We start from the raw sequence: 24,421 nt of genomic DNA on the forward strand, positions 1-24,421 counted from the left end.
AAAGCAGCTTTAACGTTTACCACATTTGACTCTTCAAAGGTTGAGATAAAGAGACATTCTGAGGAATGTATAGGAAAGTTATTTCTTTTCATTCTTTTTTCCCTGAGTATATTTAATATTTTTAAATGGTCATTTGCTAAGTTTTTGTAGTGGTTAGTCTACAAAAAGCTATGGAATCAGTATTTGTGGCCCAGGAACTTAAGAAGGTTATCATGATCATTTTATTCAGTGTTTAAAGGTTATAAAGCCAGAAAATGCAATTTTATTGCAATTTACCCCTCAGAATGTTTAATGTTTAAACTCAAAATATAAATAAAATATTGTCACTTAAAAAAACCCACAAATCATTAGTTTTAAACACTACAGTTCTACAGTAAGAAAGTTTGATAACCATCAAATGAAAACAGATTAGGAATGGAAAAGAAACACCATTCATTATAGTAACACTATTTGCAGCACTTTAGTAAAAGGGCCCATCAACATTTCCATTATAAACTCCATTTTTGCAAGGGTAACAACATTGCTGGTACAGATTCATTAGCCCTATACTTACATACAAAACGTCAGCCTGGAACACATGCATGTTTCTAACTAATAAGCTTTAGTGTCCCCAAAGAAGTAATTGTTACAAACTTTAGGTGCTAGAAATTTAAAAATTCCTCCTCTGCAACAATTACAAAAGAAAAACAAAAACAAAACCCACAAAACATTCAGAACTGATGGAAAAAAGTTCTCTAGTATTTGCATGAGGATATTATAGATCCTAAGACAGGATGGCAGAAGATACTCACGTGCCCTCTCTCTCACACACAGTATTGTTATTTAATATTCAAACTACCACTGATTTAGGATTACTCAATTTCAGAAGGGACCAGTCATATAAATCTCCACAGCTGAGCTGACTCTGACACAGATGCCTCTCCCCTAAATGAATGTTGGGATCTTTCCAGCCCTTCCCCTGTCATTGCCATTCTCATCCCTGGTACCTCCCCAGGGACCCACTTGCTGCAGGACCCACTGAGGCTCTCTCTTACAATCCTCTGCTACTTTCTTGCTAGAGTCTTCTCCCAACATGCCAGGAGAAATGCCCAGAAGTCTAGGCCACCATCCAGTCCCTACTATCCTCTCTCAAGATGCAAGAGCTTCAGTGTTAAAGGGATTGGTGCTTAAAATCTAGAGCTGCTCAAACCCTGGGAACCTAGGACTCAGGTCTAATGTAACTATTAGTATTATTTTAGTTACATTTTAAATTAATAGATTTTTGTGGGTTTGTCTGGCCTGTGGATGCTTATAACAGTGCTTCTTTTGGAAAATGTATTCTTCAATTCCACAAATCAACTTCTAAATAAACTTCACACCCATTTAAAATTGAGTACAATTCCTTAATACAAAATAGAGAATTACCATATGACGCAGTAATTCCAATTCTAGGTATATAACCTCCAAAGCTGAAAACAGGGATTCAAAGAGATGCTTTTAGACCATGTTCATAGTAGCCAGAAGGTGTAAACAACCCAAGTGTCCATCAATGGATGAATGACTCCACAAAATGTGGCATATACATACAATGAAATATTACTTAACCACAACAAGGAATAAAGTAGTGGTACATTACAATATGGTTGAACCTTGAGAATATTATAATAAGTGAAAGAAGCCAGATACAAAAGGATAACTATTGTTTGATTTCACTTATATGAAATATCTAGAATAAAACAATTTCAGAGAGACAGAAAGTAGATTAGCGAGTCCTAGGGGACCATGAGAGGAGAAAATGAGGAATTAATGAGTACAGAGTTTCTGTTTAGGGTGATGAAAAACTATGGAAATGGTGGTGATTGTACAATACTGTGAATGTAGTAAATGCTACTGAATTCTACATTTTAAAATGGTTAATTTTATATATGAATTTCAAATCAATACAATTAAAAATTGTATATAGTCAGTACCTACAAGTATATAAAAATTGAAATAGCTGATAAAGTATGCTTTTGCTATAAAAAAAGATGTAGTGGGAAAAGAGAACTGTCTCAAGAGATAGAAAACCTAAAAACTTGGGTACAAGCCCTAACTCAGTCATTAGTAATTAGGCCATCTTATATGAGCCATTTTCCCAATCTGAGGCTCAGTTTTATCATGTAAAGAATATGATACTATCTGCTCTGCTTAATTTTAAGGCTGAGATTCAGATTCAGATTCAGATTTTGTGTACTTCAGAAAGTACACAAAAACCCTAAGATACCAGAGAAAAGGTACTAGGTTCTATAATAAATGAAAAGTTGGAAGTATGGGAACACCAAAAAGGAAAAGGATGAATAAATATATGCTTTTCCTTTCTAACACCTTATCTTTTACTTCAGTTGTTACCCAGGCTTTAGGCAAATCTTGGGAGACCATTATTTGAGCTGGAGGAGGTTCAATACAATCCAGGGGGATTCTCGGCATTTATCAAGTTGGGGAACCAAGTCTAGCAGATCCAGTCTAGACTAGATTCTGTCCTGTGTAGTATGGAATATAAAGCCCTGAAGAGATTCTAGAATCAATCTGTAGTCCGTGACTGTCTTTCAGATGATAAATGATCTCTAGTTGGGGCCACTATAAAGCTTCACTGGTAATATGTAGTATGGGGAGGAGAACTTGAGTCTATTTTGGTTAGAACCCTCAATAAATCAGGCCCCAAGTGTGAAAGAAGGAAAGGAAACAGAATTTCTAGCTTTTTCTCTTGTGACACAGGCTCTTTTATAGTAATATCTAATTTATCCAACACAGAGAGGAAAGGTGCTCTACTTGAAAGAATTAAAAAAAAAAAAGTCTCCTTAAAATATATAAAGGAAATAATTAAAAAATGTATTACAGAAATTTCACTACCTAGTATTTACATTTTTAATATAGTTAACATAATATTTTCAAAATCCTTCAGAGACCAAAGGAAAAATGCAAGTGTGAAGCCATGTGTTGGTTTATGGCATATCCACACAAAAGTCTATGTATATGAATGAGCATACATGTAACTTGTTAGGGCAATGATAAACATGTTCTAGGTAATCTGGCATAGCAGGTATAATAGGGTATGGTATAATAGGGTTCTGGTGACTTGCATGCTAGCTGAAGGTCAGCCACTTACTGATCTGTGTGGCACTGAGCTTTTCCTGTGCCTCTGTCTCCTCTGTATAACGAGAAGTTTAGGTAATAGTTTTCAAAAAATAAAAAAAAACCTTTTTTTGTTTCGTTTTAAATTTTAACCAGTAGAACCTTTTCTTAAAATGAACTCATCCAAGAAGCCTGCTATTTCATATAAATAAACTCAGAGCTACTCTGTTTGAAGTAAGGTAAGAAACCCAGACGTCTATCTGCTTGCTCCCTTATTGTCCTACCAGCCCCAAGGTGTCTGTGAAGAAGCCCTAAAGTCTCCACAGAACACAGCTTGAAACCGGCCAGATAAAGCCAAAGGTCTCTTCACATTCTAGTATGTTCTGATTTCACTAATGTAGGCAATTTTCAAATGTCCCATATAAATGCTTATTTCTGGAGGAGTTCTTTAATTATAAATACATCTTTGGCAAATAGAGAAGAAAAAGTTCAAGAAAGCTTTCCAATCCTAATCTACTACTAATTTACTAATCTACTTTACTAATCTACTTTAACACTGCCATAAAATTAAAGCAATTAATTAAAGGAATAGATTTTCCACTTACATTTTGACATTTTTTTACATAATATAGTGTACTTTTAATTTGGCATGAATGATTTGAATTTATTTCCCATTTTTACCCCTTTTGTAGGAGCAGGATTTTAAAGAAACATATATGTATAGACATATTTTAAAGAAATATATTTCTTTAAAATATACACACATACAGTTTTGTTTTTTTTTTCCAATAGCTTACTGTACACTTAGATCTATTCAATCACTATTGGCAGTCAGCATTAAATGCCAATCTACCCTCTGGTTAGGAGCTAACTTGCTGCTCTAAACCGTTTTTACAAACCTTCCTATATACCTTAATCCTTTCAAATGCAACTGTGCCACAAAGTATTACAGACTTTTAAAAACCAGTTCTCTTGAAAAAAAATTGTGGAGCATCAGTAACCAGATAGTATTCTCAAATTTCAGTGATCTAGTCCGTGGAGATGTCCCCTATGCATAGTGCTCTGTTTCATGCAGTACATGGCTTTAGCTGGCCAAATCTTTTTTTTTTCCCAATGAATCAGTAGAACAGTGAAGATCTTACTTTTTTTTTAAGCAGTGGCATATCAATGAGGCACAGATGTGTATTCCAACCCTGCATGGATGAGCACACTGTTCAATAGTGCTGGCTCACACGGTATCAGGGCGAGTTATCACTTCCCATGAAGGCACTCTTATCACCAGGGCCCAGAGAGGTGGCTGCAAATCGCAGCCTTTTTATTTTCAAGGCAGTTCTGCTGAACATTCAGGCTTCAAAGATTCACACTTCCAAAACTCTATAAGAGTTTGTGAACGCTCAATTTGCCAAAACTGTTTACAGTGTAATTGGGCACCGTACCTGTGTCCATGAGATAGCGAAGGCGCTTCTCCACCAGCGCGGCACGGGTGTCAATTTGCTTTTGCTCATTCTCTAGTGCTGCCAATTCTCCTACAACATACTGACTGGTGTCTTTGAACCCTTTCTGTTAACGAGAACAAACAGGAAAGAAAAAAAAATCACTTGTAAGTTGCATTTTTCCTTTCTACAAACACTTAGTAAAGCACTTACCTAGAGAACCAAATACGCCCTTAGTATCACTCTTAGTAACTAAAAGCAACGCCCTGTGATTCAAAAAATTTTCATATGTATTACATATATTGCAAAACTTTTGTAAATAGAGAAAATCTTGGCTGTTTAGTATTATATTTATAATTTAACACCCAGATTTGCCAGATTTAAAAAGTTAACACTAAGTAAGAAAAAAATTCTCCTTAGAGTTGAGTCAGAGTGATTAAGCATGGACAAGGATAGAAGATAATTTTCCCTTGGTGACTGTCAAAACAAACACCAATGACATCTTTAATTCAAAAGTGTAATATATAAAAATGGAATTTAACTAAGGAATTGCTTCTTAAAGAATCTATCCTGAAAAAAATCAGATTTGTTCTTACAAAAATATAAAATTAAAAAGATACATTTCTTCTTTTCATAGTAACTATACTATTTAAAGTATTTTTAAAAAATGATAAAAGAGAAGTTTCTAATATCTCCAGTTTCCCCTCCAGCTGGCTTCTGTACTTTAACATGTCATTCTGTTGATGTATTACTAATTATTGTAGCTGCGAATTCTAACTTGACAGGTGGTTTCAAACCTTGCTACACTGGATCTAATGCCACCAGTACACTGATTTGGTTAATCTTCCATTTAACCAAATTTGGATTTCAACCTGAAATTTTACTTTTTACAACCAAGCATGTTAAAAAAAATTATCCTTAGAAGTTTTATTTGAAGTAGCAGTTCTATTATAAAGTACCAATATAGGCTTACTTTTTATTTTCCTATTACAAATTGAAATCGTTAGGGGGCAGGGTTATTCATGGTATAGTACCAAACTGATTAATTATAGCTTCCTTTAGAATGCTTGTTTGTCTTGTGGCATTTCTAGGGGTTAGTTTCCTAAGTAGCTGAGAAATACTAAAGAACTGCTTAAGTGATTACTCTCACCACTACCACTACTAATATCAGCACTTACAATATTTATTCAGAGAAATAAATGTGAACAACGTTCTTGTGTCAAATCCCTTCCCTACCTAGAAGCATATTAATCTCTAAGAAGCCATGAGGAATTATCTTTCGTTACTCCTTAAACAACAAACAAAATCAAGAATTACATTATTTACGAGGATATTTTGGAATTCTCATAATGAACAAACCTGTCTAACCATATGTATAACTTATTTATCTTTGGAACCAGTAAACTGTACTCACACATGAACTCAATTTAAACCAGATTATTGTTAAACTGACTATGGTAGTTGACAAACTTAAGCTGAAATATTTTAAAAAATCATGAAACTGATAATGTCTCAGGATAGACTGATCAAATAAGTTACTGTATTTTTAAAAGATTCATACAAAGCGGATATTCTTCCATCTCACTATGAAATAAAACAGAAAAACTATAACAACAGAATAAATGCTAATGGTAGGTTTAAAATCTGGAATCTGGTGAATGCTTTTTGTATCTACTTGTCAGACAGCAGAGCATTTTCAAAAAGGACTATTCTCATTTCCATCCAGAGGGACAAAACAAACATAGTAAAAGTAACAAAGATATAAGAAAACAGAAGTGATAAGCAACACGTAAACTTCATTGCTTGTACTGATTGGTTCAGTTAAAAATAGTAACAAAGTTTATAATCAGATTCTTTAGTGTGAGTATATAGTATACTCAAATATTCTGTATGTTATAAATTATACCAAGTATTTCATCAGGATATACCACTTAGCTCTTCTATGTATTAAGACGTGCCAGGTTTTAGTAAAACAACTTTAAAACAAGAACTTAAAAATGAGAAGTTTTTACAGCTCTAAAATGTAGTTTGTAACTCTGACTACATTTGCAAGGATTTTAAAATCCATAATAGACAATTTTAAGAGTAAAAACAAAGAAAATATTTACACAAACTGGAGATAATAATAATAAAAAAAAGTAGCACCATTAAAGAGAGCAATGCTTCCAGACAAAAATTCAAGTTAAAACTTGTTCTTCCTGCTTCTGTCCCGCAGCTGTCCATCAAAAGCAGCTTTCTCCCTGCGGTCTATCAAATATTTCCCTCACAAATCAATTTTACACATGATCAGCCCATACCCCTACTGAGCTGAACCTCCCCGTTAATTAAGTGAAGAAATTACCATATATATTATATTAATGCAAACATCATTCAGCTAGTAATTCACGGCTGATCTGGATAATGGAAAGGTTGAACACCCATTAACCCAAGCCAACAAAATGGGTTGGCTGAGAAATTCTAGCAGGTCTCATGTGACTTTTCCCTCTAACTGCAGCTCTGCGGTATCTGCTATTGTAATAATTAAAATCCTCCCAGTAGATCAATACTGGAATCTCTTTATGGGAAGTGCCCTGATGGAAATGTCTCAAGGAAGCTGGGGCTGTGGAACTCTGAAAAATTCATTTTTTTTATCTGACAATTATCACCACACTGCAGACTAATTCAACAGTGCACCCCTCTCACTCTGCTTTGAATGCACTGGAGATTGACATCTTAAAAAACCTAACATCTCATTTTAACAAATAAAGGCACTATTTCCACATACAGTTTGGAATTATCAGCAATCATGAAACCACACAAAAAATTAATATACATTAAGCACTTCATCTTCTGATGGCTTCCTCTGAGTTTCAGTTATTGCTGCCTTCTCCTCATTTCCTTTCTTTGTATCTTCCTGTATTGATCTCTGCCTTTTCATCTCTTTAAAAAAAAGGGAAAGACATGTAAAATTATTATAAAGCTTGATATTTGTGTATTGAAATGTGGATTTACATTATCAGCTTCCATATATATATATATATATATATATATATATATATAAATATTGCTAAATCATAAGATGGGAAAACATTTAAAAAAGTGTTCCTACCTGGTCTATTCTCAACATATTGACTGAAAGACTGAAGTTGAGTTTTTCTTACTGTAGAATCCTTGCTAAACACAACAGGATTTCTAAATCGTTCTGTTGCTTTTTGTAATCGCTCAGTCCGGAGATCTTCTGTGCCATTCTAAAAGTGAAACAAATGTGGTAAGAGAGTCCTGATCTTATAAAAGTGAAATTACACATTAGTAAAACAAGTTTTACTGATTTAAGATAATGCCAACTTAGAAACGTTTTGAAAGAAAAAAGGACTATAAAGAGATGTTCTAAATAGCTCAATGGCAAGGTCTGTTGCCTGTAACTGAAACCTTTGGGAGACATGGTTTAAATGGAGGATCATTCTTGATAACTGTGATTCATTAGATACTGCGGACCCCCATGTCTTCTTCTGATATGTATCATTTAAAAGCCACATTGCCTCTGTCTACCACCGCCCCACCACCCCAGCCCCACTATTCTGCCCCATCTGTTTGTACAGTCCCACAGACTTGTATGAGAAGAAGAACTAGTTTCTAATTTTATGCCCATTGAGATAAACCACCAATGCTGGATGAAGGCTAAAAGGTAGGATTATAACACTACCCCACTGAACTGCATTTCATCAGCTATAACTTTCCAAAGCCAGATTTGTAAGTAAGCCCTTTACAGCTAAGGAACCTACAATTATCTTTTCCAGAGCTTCCTATGTTAATACTGGTAACAAATTCAAATGGTTCTATCAACAAGAAATATCCCAGAAGACTGAACCACTGCAGTGTGTGGAAGCCGCAGATACCGTGGTGCTGTGTACCAAACAAATATTTCATTTTATACCTAATCTTTATTATTTTTATTAAGTGTTTTGAAAGTAAATAGGGAAAGGCTAAGATGCATGACTAATAGCTAAGCCTGCTGAATGCTGAAACTGGTTATCAAAAGCTACCAAGACTTTGCCCTTCCTCTGCATTGAGACAATCAGTAATGAGGGAGTCCTCCAATGGCCTATTCTCTAGCCTCAAGGAGGCCTGGGATACAGAATCCTCAAGGGAAGGTAACAGTTTATCCTTTTCCACAAACACAGAATGCCTCATTTATAAACGTGTAAACTGCATTTTATTAAAAAAATAAAACCCTAAATCAATGCTGAAAGCTTCAAGAGAACAGATGGACTCTATATGTTCTTTATAAGCACCATTTAAAAAATCTGAACTAAAAAGATCCATACAAAGACAAGCTGTTTAAAGCACACATTTTGTTGGAATAAGTTTGAAAATAACTACATTTAAGAGCTTTTTGGAAAGCAAAAACAACTGCATCTATTTAGATAATTAAACCTTGAGAACGAAAATACCTCTGTCTTATTTTTTAAGTTATATATTTATTATTAGTATCACGCTATTAATATGCTAGCTATGTAGCTAGGATAGAAACAATTATGGCTTTTATTTATTTGTTTGTTTGTTTAAGAAAAGTGTGTATTCTACTGTTATCATAATAACTGCCCAATAGTCTAAAACTCAAGTCTTTACCAAAATAAACAAACACGGCTAAATTTTTTGAGGCCTGGCAACATGCTAAAATATCAGTGCGATTAGCCAGCAAATCCCATCTTAAGAAACCTTCTTATGACTAGGGACTTCTGCCACTTTACAAATGTATTCCTCTAAACCCACTAATTCAGTTAGCCTTTTCAATCCATTGTATTATTCTTAGTCCAGCTTCATTCTGCATTAAATCCAGTGCAGAAAGCTAAATTGAACGCAAAAAATCAGACCTGATCCAGGCTTCCTTTTGTTCAAAGACAGTGACCAAAAGTCCTCTGGTGCTGCCACACACTTTCATCACCAATTTATAGAAACCGACAGTATAAGGGAAAAGCAATGAAAGTCATTGTTTTGGGACTTCAAAGCATCTCTGTGTCAGGGGAAGGAAATCCTTTCAGTCAGCAGGGCAGTCCCCATAGTCCGCAGGTGGGTGAAAAAGTTATACAAGACTAGAAATGCCCTAAAGCTAGAGAAATATTAATGATATAGTGCAAGGAGGGATGGCTTGAGTGGGGATAATATAAATACTACAAATCATCATCATTATCATCATCATCTTATAATGTTGCATTTTGGCTAAAATCTTACACAAGGTAAGATTTATATTGGCACAAAGCACATGCAAGTATCTTAAAAATTTATATTCAATCACATACCATCTTCAGGAATTAATTTATCTTAACAGGTCAAAGGCTGAAGATGATAGAATATGCTAGAATTCTCTTAGCAATATTCTCGTTAGCAAAATACAAATGCATACATAAGTCAAGAATAGTTTTTACTTTTACTGACATATCAACTTAAAGTAGTAGTTTATCTGAAAAACAGTACCTGAATACTGATTACCATACTGGTATTTAATTTATTGGCTATTTAATAAAAATTTGTATATCTTAATCTTAGTGTGAAGAATTTGAAAAGAAACTGACTTTAGGATTATGAAGTGCCAGTGGAAATTACAATACACAGATACTAAGTCAAATATTTTAAACAAGTAAGATTTACCTTAATGTCTTGCTCTGAACTTTCAGTTATAGCTTTGTGAGCAGTGCTGGAAGGTGAATTTGCCACCTGCGGCTGAGTGTCTAGGAGATTCTTCAGCTTCAAGTCCATCAACTTAGTGTTTTGTTCTGTTAAATATGCAAATACTATGAATAACTGTATGAGATGCATTTAGATGTGTAGGCTATCAATTTAAAGGACTTCATAAAAATATTACTATATTAAAAAAGAGAACTCAAAAAAAAAAGAGAACTCTATATATATATGTATGTATGTATACATAAACTATACTGCATACCATATAACTATAGTATAACTAAGTAGTCTTTAGGGATATTGACTATATTCCCTTTTTAAAAATTGAGACATAATTGATATGTAACCTTGTGTAAGTTGAAGATGTACAATGTGTTGATTTGATACATTTATATATTGCAATATGATTACCACCATAGCATTAGTTAACACTTCTATCATGTCACAAAATTATCATTTCTTTTTTGTGGTGGGAATAAATAAAATCTAGTCTCTTAGCATATATTCTGGGGTGTGTGTGTATGTGTGTATGTGTGTGTGTGTGTGTGTGTGTGTGTGTGTGTGTGTGTGTATGATATACATGCATATATATGTACTTTTCCCCAAAATCAGTTCGCTTAAAGAATATAGTCAACATGCCTAAAGACTATTTAGTTATTCTATAGTTAATAGCAGCTATGCTTACCTGAAAACTTAAGCCCATATTTGATGTACATATTTATATTAGCAACTGTATAGGTTGTACATAATAAAACAAGGTATTACAAAGTAGGTATTTAAAAGAGGTAACACATTTGATTAAAAATTATATTACTTTATTGTTTCAATTCTTCTAGTATATTAAATTTAGACATATAATGCCATATTAAGTTCTTAAGATGATCTTAGACAGTCATGTACACACTGTTAGAATCCAGTGTTCCAATGTTTATGGGTATACATATATACCCAGCATTGAAACAGGGTATATGTTTACAAATACCTTCTAATTAGAGGACAGAAGTACAATAAAGATTATCACATTTTGGAATGTGTGAAATATGGATAGAAATTTAAAATAAATACAAAATAGCTATAACTTTAAAAATAAACAATTTCAAATTATTTTTAGCAAGTAAATTAATCTTTATTTAATAAAACAGCTCAGAAGCGAATGGAAACAAATAATTCTATTTAAACAAATTCACTCAAAGCAACTCTTTAATAAAATGATTATAAAAGACATGCCAACCATTTGATGAATGATATTTTTCATAAAGATTAATAAGTTTTCTAATTATAAGACTCTTAATAAATGCTATTATCATTACTTTCATGCAAATTGGTCAGTTTATATTGCCAGGCTTCTCTTTTAAACAATATCTGATGAACTATGGTCAAATCAAGATAAAGATTAAACAACTTATTATTAAAAAATTATGACTTTTATATACATATTAAAAAAAGAATTTTGGGGAAAATAAAGCCAGGATAAAAAACCATAATGTATGCTACATGCTTCCAGATTCCAGTTTGCATTCCTATTTCTTACTGCCATGAAATAAGCCATAGTCTGAATTGGAAAGTCTGTCCTATGCACTCGCCAACACTTATTGGCATGCTGGAGAGTTGTAAACAATATATTACTTAACTCCAAAAACAGGAGGACTGAGATGTGTTTTCTTTTTAGGTATACAAAAAGTAGGAAGAGTATTTTTAAGAAGGACAAGAATCAAGCCTAATGTTAGGCCTAATATTAACCAACCTTTAAATACATTAAAATACCCCACAAAGTTGCTATAACTAAAACTAGAAAATTCTCTTTACCTTACCCAAGAAAGGGCTAATTTCTCCTGTCTTCTTAATCTACTGTTAAATCAGGAAATATGTACCACTTATTGTCACTGATTTTATACTTCCATGAATCAAATGTTAAGGCTTTAATTCTGTACTTCTGGATGTCCTCCGTGGTAAAGAGATGATACTGGTTTCTACTAAAGACTTTGATGGTGGTTGTGGTGAGAGGGTGGGTAAGCAACAACAAAAATTTTTTTCAAAAAGAAAAATCAAACTTACCCAAGTTCTAAAGTATTTTAAATAGAAATAAGTAAAACACAGTTTTAATTTGGGGTTAATTTTTTTTTTAATTTCCTTAAATATCAGCATTCTCCTGGACTTGTACAATTATAAATATACTGACCTGTATCTAGTAAAAGTATTATTTAATACTAGACCATGAAGGAGCTACTGACAAAAGACACAGATTTTTTTGGGTGCTCTCTATAGTTAGGAAGACCATGTTTGATTGTTTCTTGGAGAAGTAACAGCATGATTTCAAATAGGGAAGAAACAAAGCAAGTTAGCATTGTAGGGACATGCCAGGGCTGGGAAGAATACCTGCTCTCCCTCCCTGTAGCTTTTTACAGGAAAAGATAAATATTAGGGATTTCACTTTCTTACCTTTAAGTTTAAAAAGATTGCCAAAGACTTTTTATTGCTATAAGAATTCAATTCAATAAGTATTTATGGAACCTCTCACATATACAAAGCTACCTGCTGCTGACTTATAAAGGTAGTGCATATGGAACACTCATCTACTTAACCATCAGCAAGTATCTTTATATTTTATACAATAACTCAGAAGTTCAATTGCAAATGTGATTATCGGTATAATATTTATTGATATACAATATGAGATGAATTTAATAGTAATCTATATAAGCAGTTTTCAAAGAGTATTATTGTGATTAGTTATTAAGTATGTATAAAATAATTTATTAGTAGTAATATTTAAGGTAAGCACAAAATTTATAAAATAATATTACCACTACGACTATCAATTCCAAACCAAATCAGAAAATCTGATCCATGGTTTAGATTTACATTTGAAGCATTCCATAGGTACTACATCTATACCTTACAACATCACAACAAAATATTTAGGCTGAGAAGGGAACCAATCATAAAATGTCTACAAATTGTCCCATATAACATAAAATATAAAAGTGAATCTTAGTAATAAGAGAAAAACTAAAATTTGCTATTTCAATTTTATTGCTAATTTTAACATTAAGCCTAAAACAAAATAATAACATAAAATTGATGGAAAGTGGATTTAGCTAAATGATTTGTGAGGGCGTAAGATGTAATAAAACTACTAAAAGAACTTATTATCATTATTAATGAGATAATAAAAATATAAGTTTTAATAGTTAATAAACAGTTATAATAAAAATATAAGAGTTTGCCATGCAGCAGGACACAAAGTATTTATAATCTGAAATTACCGGGAGTATCAAGGTCATTTTCTAAGTTAGTAAGTTCATCTCCACCTCCTACAACAAAGCCTTCGGAAATCTCCTCATTAGTATCTATCTCAACTTTATCATCTGTAGGAAAATGTAGCAATAATGTTAGTATATTATTTCTATTTTATATCATTTGTTAGAAACACTAAGGAAAAACAGTATTGTAATGACAGTTCAAATTCAGGTCTGACACAGATGAGCAAGTTAAGAAATCAGTTTTAAGCTACTTTTTCACTATTAGATTAACATTTATATTTTACATTCATATGTCAAAGATGAATTGTCACACCAAAGTGGATGCAAAAATTTTGACAATTTGTCACATGCTGTCTCTGAATCACTGAGCTCCTGGAATCCCTATGTTTAAAAATGTAATCTACTGGTAATCTCTAATAACAGTATACAAAAATAAAGTTGGGGGACTTCCCTGGTGGCACAGTGGCTAAGAATCCTCCTGCCAATGCAGAGGACACGGGTTCAAGCTCTGGTCCGGGAAGATCCCACATGCCATGGAGCAACTAAGCCTGTGCACCACAACTACTGAGCCTGCGCTCTAGAGCCCACAAGCCACAACTACTGAGCCTGCGTGCCACAACTACTGAAGCCCGCACGCCTAGAGTCCATGCTCAGCAACAAGAGAAGCCACCACAATGAGAAGCCCGCGCACTGCAACAAAGAGTAGCCCCCGCTCGCTGCAACTGGAGAAAGCACGCACACAGCAATGAAGACCCAACACAGCCAAAAACAAACAAACAAACAAATAAAAATATTAAAAAAAAAAGTTGGTTTGGTAACAGTCATCAAATAACGTTTCTAAATTTCACAATTTTATCATTTATTAGATATAAATGTATAAAGAAACAACTCATTCTTTATAAACTTGTAGCTATATTTAAATCATTTGCATGAAGACGTGAATGCTTTTGTGCTATTAGTGAAATATTATCAAAAGCATTATGGATGAATTAAGAGACAAGATTGAGACAAGAACAGACAGTACCTTTATGCAAAAGAAAGTTCAGAAACAATTAAGACAGTACATCTTGGAAGACATAAAGCTGGTAGAAAGACTTGTTATTCAAAATTAAATACATGGGAATAAGGTAATCACACTTTTTTTTATACACTTAGGAAAACGTCTTACGTCATAATTAATTAATGGTATCATTTTAAAAAAGATTTCTATTACATATTTTTCCGTTTTAAACCCTAGTGATAAAATTGGTTAAGTAATTTTGAATATTATACATTTAAAAAGTCATAGCAATAATTTGACTTGTATATTAGAAGTTAAGCTTTAAATTCTGCTTATTGACAGGCAATGTACCTTTTGAAGAAATATCTATCTAGCCCTGGGAGTTGAAGAATATCCCTACTATTCAACAGTTTATTTTTCATAGGGCAACTTTTATTAATAATGAGGTGTTCCAAAGGTTATTACAATTGAGAAATACTAAATTCTATAGCTTTGGCTTAAACCTTCAATATTTGTCCTTTTCCCTGTAGAGCTTTGTGTTTGATTTTAGGCTTCCCAAGTAAATATTTACTATGAGCATTAATATTAATAATAGTTTACATTTATTGAAGAGTTCCTATGTACCATGTAAGCCGTTTAGAACAATACAACACAGAGAAAAAGAATGAGAAATGCCCCCAGGGGAAAAGCACAGCTAAATGCTTTCAAATCGCTAAGGTATTATACTTGGCTATATTATTTAAGTACAATCAGTTGAGAGAGCTTTTCTAATCAACTGTGCTTAGTACAACTACTTGACTAATTTCATAAAAGTCAGCACCTTCATCTTCATTATCCTCAAAAATTCTTCTCTAAATAATTTTGTAGTAAAGGGAAATGAATTAACAGATATTTCCTGAGTGCCAAGTAAGTGTTCAGAACACTTCCTCTTATCAGAGATAGTTTACTACCAATAGTTCTTAGAGTACAGTACTTTGTTGCTGCAACCAGCCTTTATTGGTTACTACTGACCAGAATTAATATAGAGTGAAAACAAAAAGTTAAACATTCATTCATTTATTTATTCAAGAAACTTCTACTATATGCCAGATCTGCAATTTACAAAACACTGCTAGATGCTGAAGAGATACCAAGTTGTATAAGACATTTATTCCACCTTAAAGTTATACATTCAAATGACTAAAATACCATGTAGGACAGTTAAGTGTTATGGGGTAAAAATAAGGTATAGAGCAAATTCAGGGAGGAAAGATTATTCTTTGCCAGTAGCACCAGGAATTATTTTTTGGAAGCAGTAACCTTTAAATTGGGTCTTCAGAAATGTACAGGATTTCAAAAAGTACAATTGAGGGAAGGGCACTACAGGCATGAGAGCAGGAAAGGGTAGGTTATGTTCAAAGAATGGTATAGTTCTATTTTGCTCAAGCATACTTAAAGAGAAATAACGGGAGGTAAGACTTGACAGGTAAAACTGCAGAGAGCATTGAAGGGTAGGATAGGAAGTTTAGATTTTACTTGGTAGGAACAGAGAGACATTTGTGTTCAAACATGATCAGCAATGTGCTGTTTAACAGACAGCAGTCTATATAAGCAGTTTCTTACCACAGTGTTTCATGGTAATCAGTTGTGAGATATGTATAAAATAATTACTAGTAATATAAGCACTGAAGCTTATGGTTTTTTTTATATAAATTAGAGTAGCTCCAGTATTAGTCCTAAAATATCACTCTTGCTTACATTCTGATATGCCTGCATACGTGAAAGAAAAAGTGGTCCAGGGATTGCACATGGGAGTGCAATCCCTGGAGCCACGTGACAGCATCCTTCATGCGAGATTGCTGAGTAAGATGTTGGACTCTAGCACACAAAGGCTGGAGGCAGGAAATCCAAGTTGGAGACTGTTATAACCTCCAGGTAAGTAGTATGGAGAGCTTTAACCTATCATAAAAGAACTGGAAGTGGGTATGACTCGAAAACAAACTGGATATTGGGTGGTTGGGGGAGGGATACTGAGGAGAGGAAGAGTGAGGCAGATGACTCTCCAGACAGTGACTAGAAGGACAGCACTGCTATGAAAAGAAGCTAAGTCTGGAACTGTGGTTGGATCTTGGTACTTCAGGTCCTGGGGTTATGCAGTGGGATATTCATTACTCCTTTACACAGTGCCAGGCTCCTGTGTGATGTTAAACAGGTGCCATTCATTTTATTTCCTGGCTAAATGAAATCTCTATCTATACTACCACTCACCAGTAATGCTGAGTGGGTTAACTCAATGTTTATATATGTATTGTTAACCTTAGATAAAAGGATTACTATTTGGGAAGGGGAAAAGTAAAAATTGATCTCCCATACAGCTCAGGTTTTCTTAAGAATAGGTTTCCATCTTCTTTCCATTCACTGACTTCAGGTTTACAATGAACAGGAATTCTTTTCGATAGTTAAAATGTTACACATTTCTTAACACCTGTCGAAATACTCTAAATGCATTTTAGTAGAATTAAAGTGCATGTTTGTCTTTGTGTTTAAGATATTATACGTTATTTATACGATATATATAAGATTATATATATCTTTATGGCTAACCACTGAAAATCTAGTAGGTAAGCGTGGCAGAAAGTAAACTAGAGATCCAATACACAATGGAAGGTGGTTTGCAAATATGGCATGTATAACGTGTGTAGGAAAAGGTAAAAAGAGATTGTATATACACTGGAATGAGACAATGCATTCCAGCTGACACTGCATAGCACTATAAGCAAAATGGGGATCCCAATGGTATGATTAATAGCACAGCAATAAGGCCAGTCTTACAACACTTATCACTTATAAATAAATTGAATAAAAAATCAGGATATCTGGTGACAGTAAAAAAAGAATATCTGCACTTTTAAAAAAAGAAATTGAGGCTACCATTAAAAACATATTCACAGGGACTTCCCTGATGGTGCAATGGTTAAGAATCCGGCTGCCAATGCAGAGGACACGGGTTCAAGCCCTGGTCTGGGAAGATACCATATGCCGCGGAGCAACTAAGCCCGTACGCCACAACTACTGAGCCTGCGAGCCACAACTACTGAAGCCTGCGTACCTAGAGCCTGTGCTTCGCAACAAGCAAAGCCATCACAGTGAGAAGCCCGTGCGCCGCAACAATGAGTAACCCCTGCTCCCCGCAACTAGAAAAAGCCTGCGTGCCGCAATGAAGACCCAACGCAGTCAAAAATAAATAAATAAAAAAAAACATTCACACAAAATGGTGGTTCAGAGAACACAGAGATTGTACCTAAGTGTACATGAAACTGTTTCTTCCCAGGAAAAAAAAAATATTCAGAATAAAATTTCTCATTTGTATCATGATTTTAAAATTCTCATTGAAGGTTCCCTATAAAATTCATAACTTTTAAAGTTATTCTATAGAAATCAAACAAATGATAGAAAACAATACAAATATATTATTAATAGAAGCTGAAAGTAAAAATTACTGAAGGCCTGTAAGATTTTATTTTGGGTCAACAAATTTAGATAAATCTATTTGCCATAACTGAAATAAGGATAATGCAGGCACACAAACATTCTCATGGATAAAATTTTTAAATTTTCATTTATTCATTTGAAATGCAAAAACAAAGTACACTATTCCACCTAAATCAAAGAGAGGCAATAATGTCAGTTTAAAAGTTCAATGACCCTCACCTAACCCAAACCAAAGTGATAAGCTACAGAATAAAAAAATACATATATGACATATATACACATATATATAAGTACACATAAAATATACAAAATCTATATCATATACATCCCATGCAATATATAATAAATATATGATATATTATAATATCATCTTCAAATTAGATAAACACCTTCCTTTCAAGTGCCCATGGGCCATTAATAAAAATGTAACATTTATTTGGCCAAAATAAAAACTTATTAATTCTCAAAGCAGAAATTCAGGGCATATTCTCTGACCACAATACCACACAACTAAAAATGAAAATACCACAATTCATCCACAAACAACTGTACCTTGCCAAGAAAGATCAATACAATAAATGAACCCACAAGTTTGTTACCTAAAATGAGGATTTTAAAAGGAGGCTGTTATAGGTCTATAACAAAACAACAAAGCAGAAATTGAAAAAACACATGTAGTATACCACAATATCACCTGACTCTCTTCTAAGTCCTAAAATTATGTCAAGAGGAGGACAAGTAAAAGCTAGGCTGTAGCTCCTTGGACTGATTCTGTTATTTCACAAGAATTAGGCTACTTCTGGTTGAAATAGGATGCAAGTGGGATGCTTGAATACCTGGCTTTACATGACCTAAAATATCTTGCATATATTTTCTGCGGACACCTGAGGCTTATGACACCTCACCTCTAACTTACTAAGTTTTCCTTTCCTCACTGAGGATGGAAAAAAAACAGGCTTTTCAAGTAGGTTCAGGCAGTGAGTTTGAGTATCATGTTCAACACGTCCCCTAGGTTGTGCTTTCACCTGATTATTTCAGCTCTTGACTACCCCCTCTTCTTTGTCACTTTGGACCACTGCTTCCAAAAATTTTCCCACCCTAGTCTGTCTTCTAGGCTGGTCCCTATTCATTTTTCTCTCCTCCTTTCACAATATTCCTTATTCAGACCTGATAATTCCCATTAGACATTGGAAGAATGGACACTAATTTGTTAACTGTTTCCCCCTGATTTATCAACCCCATAGGGTTATTTTCATTTAGGAATTAGACTCTTGTGAAATCAAGTGAATTTCTAATTTGCTATATAAGGGTCAGCAAACTATAGCATGGGGGCAAAAACCAGCCCACCACCATTTTGGGGTAAATAACAGGCATGCCCATTAATTTACATATTGTTCAAGCCTGCTTTCAGACTACAAGAGCAGAGTCGAGTAGTTAAGACAGAGAACACATGGTCTGCGAAGGCTATAAACATTTATTCTGGACCTTTCCAGGAAGTTTGCCGAATCCCAGCCTAGCACAGTGACTGGCACTGCTAAACAGATAAATGTGTATGTATGAATGGTTGAATTCTAGGCAGGAATTTTACCCTCTCCCTTGACCTAAAGGTCTCTTCCCCGCCTCCGGCCTTGATAGCTTCAGCTTAGGCCTTGATGCCAGAGCAGACCTAGTCGGATCCATACACCTTTATGAAGACAGGCCAATATCCACCACTGAGGTCAAGGAATAGGCCTGCACTGCTTGTAGCTCAACCTTAGCTCTGATTAAGAGCCTATCATCTGATATGTGGCCGTTTCCAACATCCAAGGTATGGTGTGTCCTATGAGAGAAATGGACCCTGGGCACTTTGGTCTCCTTAGGGAACAGTCTAGACTCTTCAGCAGGTTCTCATAAGTCATCTGTTGAACACTGTCCCACCTTCATTTCACCTGGCTTTTCCTTTTCTAGTCTGTACTTCTTTGCTAGCTTCAGAGATCCAATCCTCACTTGTTCTTTATTCACTCTGTTGACTGCTGAATGATGCCAAAATCAGGTCTTCACTTTCCCCAGTTACCAAGTTGGGAAGATACCCATTTTGGGGGTTGTAACACTGACTAAGTCTCTCTACCTAGTCTAGTCCTGGCTTAGGCTCAACTGGGGTTAGATTATAGAGATAAGACCAATTACATAGCTGACTCATCCCACACCATTAATCAGAAATTTCTAATTCTTAGCCTTCCCAGAGTTCACAACTCATTTAGCATTGTCATCTGCTCACTGTTGGAAAAAAAAATTGAGACAGTGGATGCCTCTTCATCTTATTATTACTGCTCTTCCATGGGTTTATGATATCACACGGAGGTAGTATTAGTAGCTTTAGGGCAGTCTATCTGGAGGGTCAAGAATATGAGGCTTTTTCTATCTTTCTGAGATACAAGGAGGCAAAGATTTTTAAGATTTACTTAGAATATCTGGAATTTTTATGATATCAAAGAAATATCTTGTTACTAATCATAAATGAAAGCAAATTATAATAGCGTTATATAATGTAGCTGTGAGTAGTTACTGCTGTTACTATAAAACTTTAGTAGTGAGTATAGAAACTGTAATAAAAATTCTGAATGACAGGAGTTGAAAAAGTAAGATGAAGGATTTAACTAAGAAACAAACATTCTGAGAATACCAGATGGACAGATATACAGCTACTTGGGAAAGCAGCTTTCAAATGTATGGGATGGAAGGTTATATGCTATAGGCATTGGTTGGAATGCTCTACAACAGTAAGATTTTAATATAACAAATCAATTAGAAATAACAGCAGTAAGTTTCAGTTTACTTTGAAGAAACTTATCATTGACCTAGAAATGGTTTCCTTTGTTTCAGTTCTCTAAGGTCTTATTCGAGTCCTCACTTGCCTACTCTCCAGAGTGATCTTTTAGCATTTAAGATTAATTCAGGACAAGTACCTGGCATGTTCTGATAGATAAATAGGTCACATACCTTTGAAATAAAAAACCCCACAGGCCTCTTGAATATACTACTCAAATAAAAATGTAAAAAGTTTCAAGTTAAAGATGCCCAAATTGAGCACTGAGAGGCAAAACTAAAATTCCCTTTAATTATATGTATAGTCCTTGTCCTAAAATAAAGCTTAGAATAATTTCTACAGATATTGAAAAAGACCCTCTTCGAATCAGGAGACTAAGAAGAAATGCATATGGGACTTATTCAAAATGCTTACATGTCAGGCTATAATGGTGGAACATTGTTAAAGCTACTTTCCAAAGATCTGGTTCAAAGTGAAAATCTCTCATGCCAAAGCTCTCCACTAACAAGTCTTGTGATCTACATGTTGAGGACTTGATTGCATTTTACTCACTCCTAATACAATTAATGAGGCATCATGGGCAATCACAAACCAAGGCCTGTCTGAGTTTTCTCCTAAATCATATTCTTAGTATTTCTTGAGTACTAATCATACTTAATCATAATCAAAGTACTTCTTGAGTTGATTTGGAAATTGGCAATAGTCATCTTCTGATTTACTATGCTTTAAGTTTTTTGTAACATACTGATAGGCTAGAAACTTTATGTATTTGATGCACAACATTTTGAAGTAAGAATAAAAAGTCCCAAAACATCCACTGCGGATTTATGGGTTGTGTGTGGAATATGATACAAGATTCTTTAACTCACCTCCAGATGCCTTTGACCTTTCTTTCAACTTTTCTGCAGCCATTTCACCATAGCTGGGAAGTTCTGACATCTTCACTCCAGATCGAGCTTCTGCTATTAGCTGACGAGCTCTCTCTCTCAGCTGCCGACGTCGCTCTTCATCTTGCTGCTAAGATATATTGAACAGTTGCCAACTCAGTAATTGACAGAAATGCAATTTCATTTTCAATCTGATCATCATGATAGTAACTGGTTTACAGCATGGTGCTTGGCCCACATTATAAATAGGATGCTCTATATCAGTTGGATGTCATACCATTTTTAAAAGACATCCAAGAATCAGATTTTTAAAAAACATTTACAAATTATTGTATTATGTCTGTTAAAGATTCAAACTAGCCTTTAAAGAATGTTTGGCAATATAATTACTGAGAAAAGAGCAGGATCTACTATTAATAAAATAATCAGGCTTATAGGAAAAAAGTAACAATACTGAAAACAGAATTTCAATTAATACCTTATTTTTTTAACATTAGAATTTAACTTGCAATTTTCTAGTAAAGGCATACAGCACTGGCTAAAAGAAATCTTTGATCAAATATAGGAAGTGGTATTTTTAGGGGGCTACAGCAGGAATGGGGATAGTACACATTAGTTCCACAGTTATTGTTGTTGATAGTTTTAAAATCAGAATTGGGTAACTGATGTACTTCTGTCCTTATTTCTACTATGCCTTCCCCCCAGACAAACATTGAGAAGAAAAAGTAAAAACTAGTGTGGTTTTTGATATTTAAAATAACTAAAAATGACAGAGAATTAAATAACTAAAATAGGTTTTGCCTCCTAAAAAAGGGCTATTATGAATTGCAAATAATCAATGTGAAATTGCTTTGTAAACTGGCAAGTATATGATATAAGGCATTATTATGACAAAACAAAGCCTGAAATAATATGGCCCCAACATATCTGTGCAGTTATCTTCCCTTAACCTCTCCCAATCTCTATAAAACCTCACATCTATTTATACAAAATTGTTTGTATCATGTAGTTTCATGCATCCATGGATTTGAATATATCATTTTGTCTTCCTGAAATGTTCTTCTATCATCTATTTAACTCCTACTCATTCTTCAAGATTCAGTTTAAATCCACTAAACTTCCCCTGACTACTCTTCCCTCCTCCCCACTGGTGGAATGAAGTTCTCCTTCTTCTTTGTTACTATAGTACCGTGTGTGCACACGTGTGTGTGTGTGTGTGTGTGTGTGTGTGAGATTACTTTTTAAAATAATACCTGTCAAGTTATAACTCTGTACAAACATCTCCTTCTCAGTAGAACTGAGCTACTTTAATGCAGGAGCTAGATGTGATTTATCTTTGTATCTTTGGTCCTTAGTACATACCTTGGCACTTAGTATTAGATATGAAAACTTAACGATTTATACTTTCAAAGCTTATATTATAGAGGGAAAGATAAAACAGCCACAATAAGGAGGTACAATAAAAACAGATGAAGAGTTCAGAAGAAAGAGGTTTGTTTTTGTGTCTTTTTTTTCTTCTTCTTTTTTTTTTTTTTTGTCAAGGGGAATGATCAACCTGAGTTGTATCTGAGAAAGATTAAAGATTAATCTGACAACAGTGTATACGATAGGCTGGCCTGGGGGACTGGAAAGAGACTACTTAGGAGGCTCTTATAAACAGTACAAGGAAGCTATAATGAGATTCAGAACTGGGATGGTGGCAATGGGAATGGAAGGAGACAGGTGTAAGAAATACATCAGAGCTAGGATTGGTACCTGTACCAATTCTTAGTAATTGATTAGATGTAGAGGGAAGAAAAAAGCTGATTCAGAAGAGACAGGGGTAAGACACTAGCTTGGTAGAGTTTAAGGCTAGACAATTCTTTCACAAATTTTGAGATGGCTAGAATAGAGAGCTGTCAAAATTAATGCGGGTAGATTAACAGAGGTATTGAATGGACCCAGAGACAAGCTTGAAGCTCCCAGTGGACAAACTGAAGCAATTTCAGTATCAAAACAAACAAGCAAACAATGACTGCAATGAATTGAATCAACAAAATCACACACTGAATCAATGAAAACTCATCAATTCATTATGATATTCAGAAAGTTCTTAGAAGGATATATAAACTCATTTGAGGTAGCTTTTTTTTTTTTTTTGCGGTACGTGGGCCTCTCACTGTTGTGGCCTCTCCCGTTACGGAGCACAGGCTCCATACGCGCAGGCTCAGCGGCCATGGCTCACGGGCCCAGCCGCTCCACAGCATGTGGGATCTTCCTGGACGGGGGCACGAACCCGTGTCCCCTGCATCTGCAGGCGGACTCTCAACCACTGCGCCACCAGGGAAGCCCTGAGGTAGCTTTTAAAAGAACTCCTGAAAATTACTAATTAGAGGAAAAAAATCAAACACTTATCCTGTCTTTCCAGTGGGAACTGAAGTTTAGGGTAACTAAATAGTCCCAGTCACTTACAGAAAGCTCAACTTTATAATACCAGCTATAATAATAATATTATGTATTTTCCAAAGATGGCCATGATAGTATTTCTCATCCCACATGCTTTCTGCAACATGACCTTGCCATTCCCACGTCAAAAGGTAAAGCTTAATTCCCCTCCCCTTGAGTGTGGGCCAGCTTTAGTGACTTGTACATAATCAACAGAATGTACAAGTGCTACAGGTGATTTTCAACGCTAGGTCAGAAAAGGCTACACCCCTTTTGTCCAGTTCTGTTGAAATTCTTGCATTTTGTACTTTCTGGGAACCTAGCTGTCATGCTGTGAGAATCCCAAGCTACACGTAGGTGCACCAGTCCACATTCCCAGCCAAGTT

General features: G+C 34.6%; 1 protein-coding gene across 5 annotated transcripts in view; it reads right to left on the bottom strand.

The window, feature by feature from the left end:
* The window catches only part of EHBP1 (EH domain binding protein 1), a 347,198-nt gene that overhangs the window by 40,030 nt on the left and 282,747 nt on the right, over positions 1 to 24,421 (bottom strand). For 2 of the 5 annotated variants that reach the window (XM_065890712.1, XM_065890713.1), the window contains 7 exons: positions 21,594 to 21,741; positions 19,764 to 19,769; positions 13,451 to 13,552; positions 10,152 to 10,276; positions 7,612 to 7,750; positions 7,336 to 7,442; positions 4,527 to 4,650 (listed from right to left, as the gene is read on the bottom strand). In XM_065890712.1, coding sequence (XP_065746784.1) covers positions 4,527 to 4,650; positions 7,336 to 7,442; positions 7,612 to 7,750; positions 10,152 to 10,276; positions 13,451 to 13,552; positions 19,764 to 19,769; positions 21,594 to 21,741 — 751 coding nt within the window. The remainder of the gene's footprint in view (positions 1 to 4,526; positions 4,651 to 7,335; positions 7,443 to 7,611; positions 7,751 to 10,151; positions 10,277 to 13,450; positions 13,553 to 19,763; positions 19,770 to 21,593; positions 21,742 to 24,421) is intronic. The other 3 variants (XM_065890717.1, XM_065890714.1, XM_065890715.1) reach the window with 2 other exon arrangements.

This window comes from Phocoena phocoena, chromosome 14, assembly GCF_963924675.1.
Source record: "Phocoena phocoena chromosome 14, mPhoPho1.1, whole genome shotgun sequence".
Lineage (NCBI taxonomy): Eukaryota > Metazoa > Chordata > Mammalia > Artiodactyla > Phocoenidae > Phocoena > Phocoena phocoena.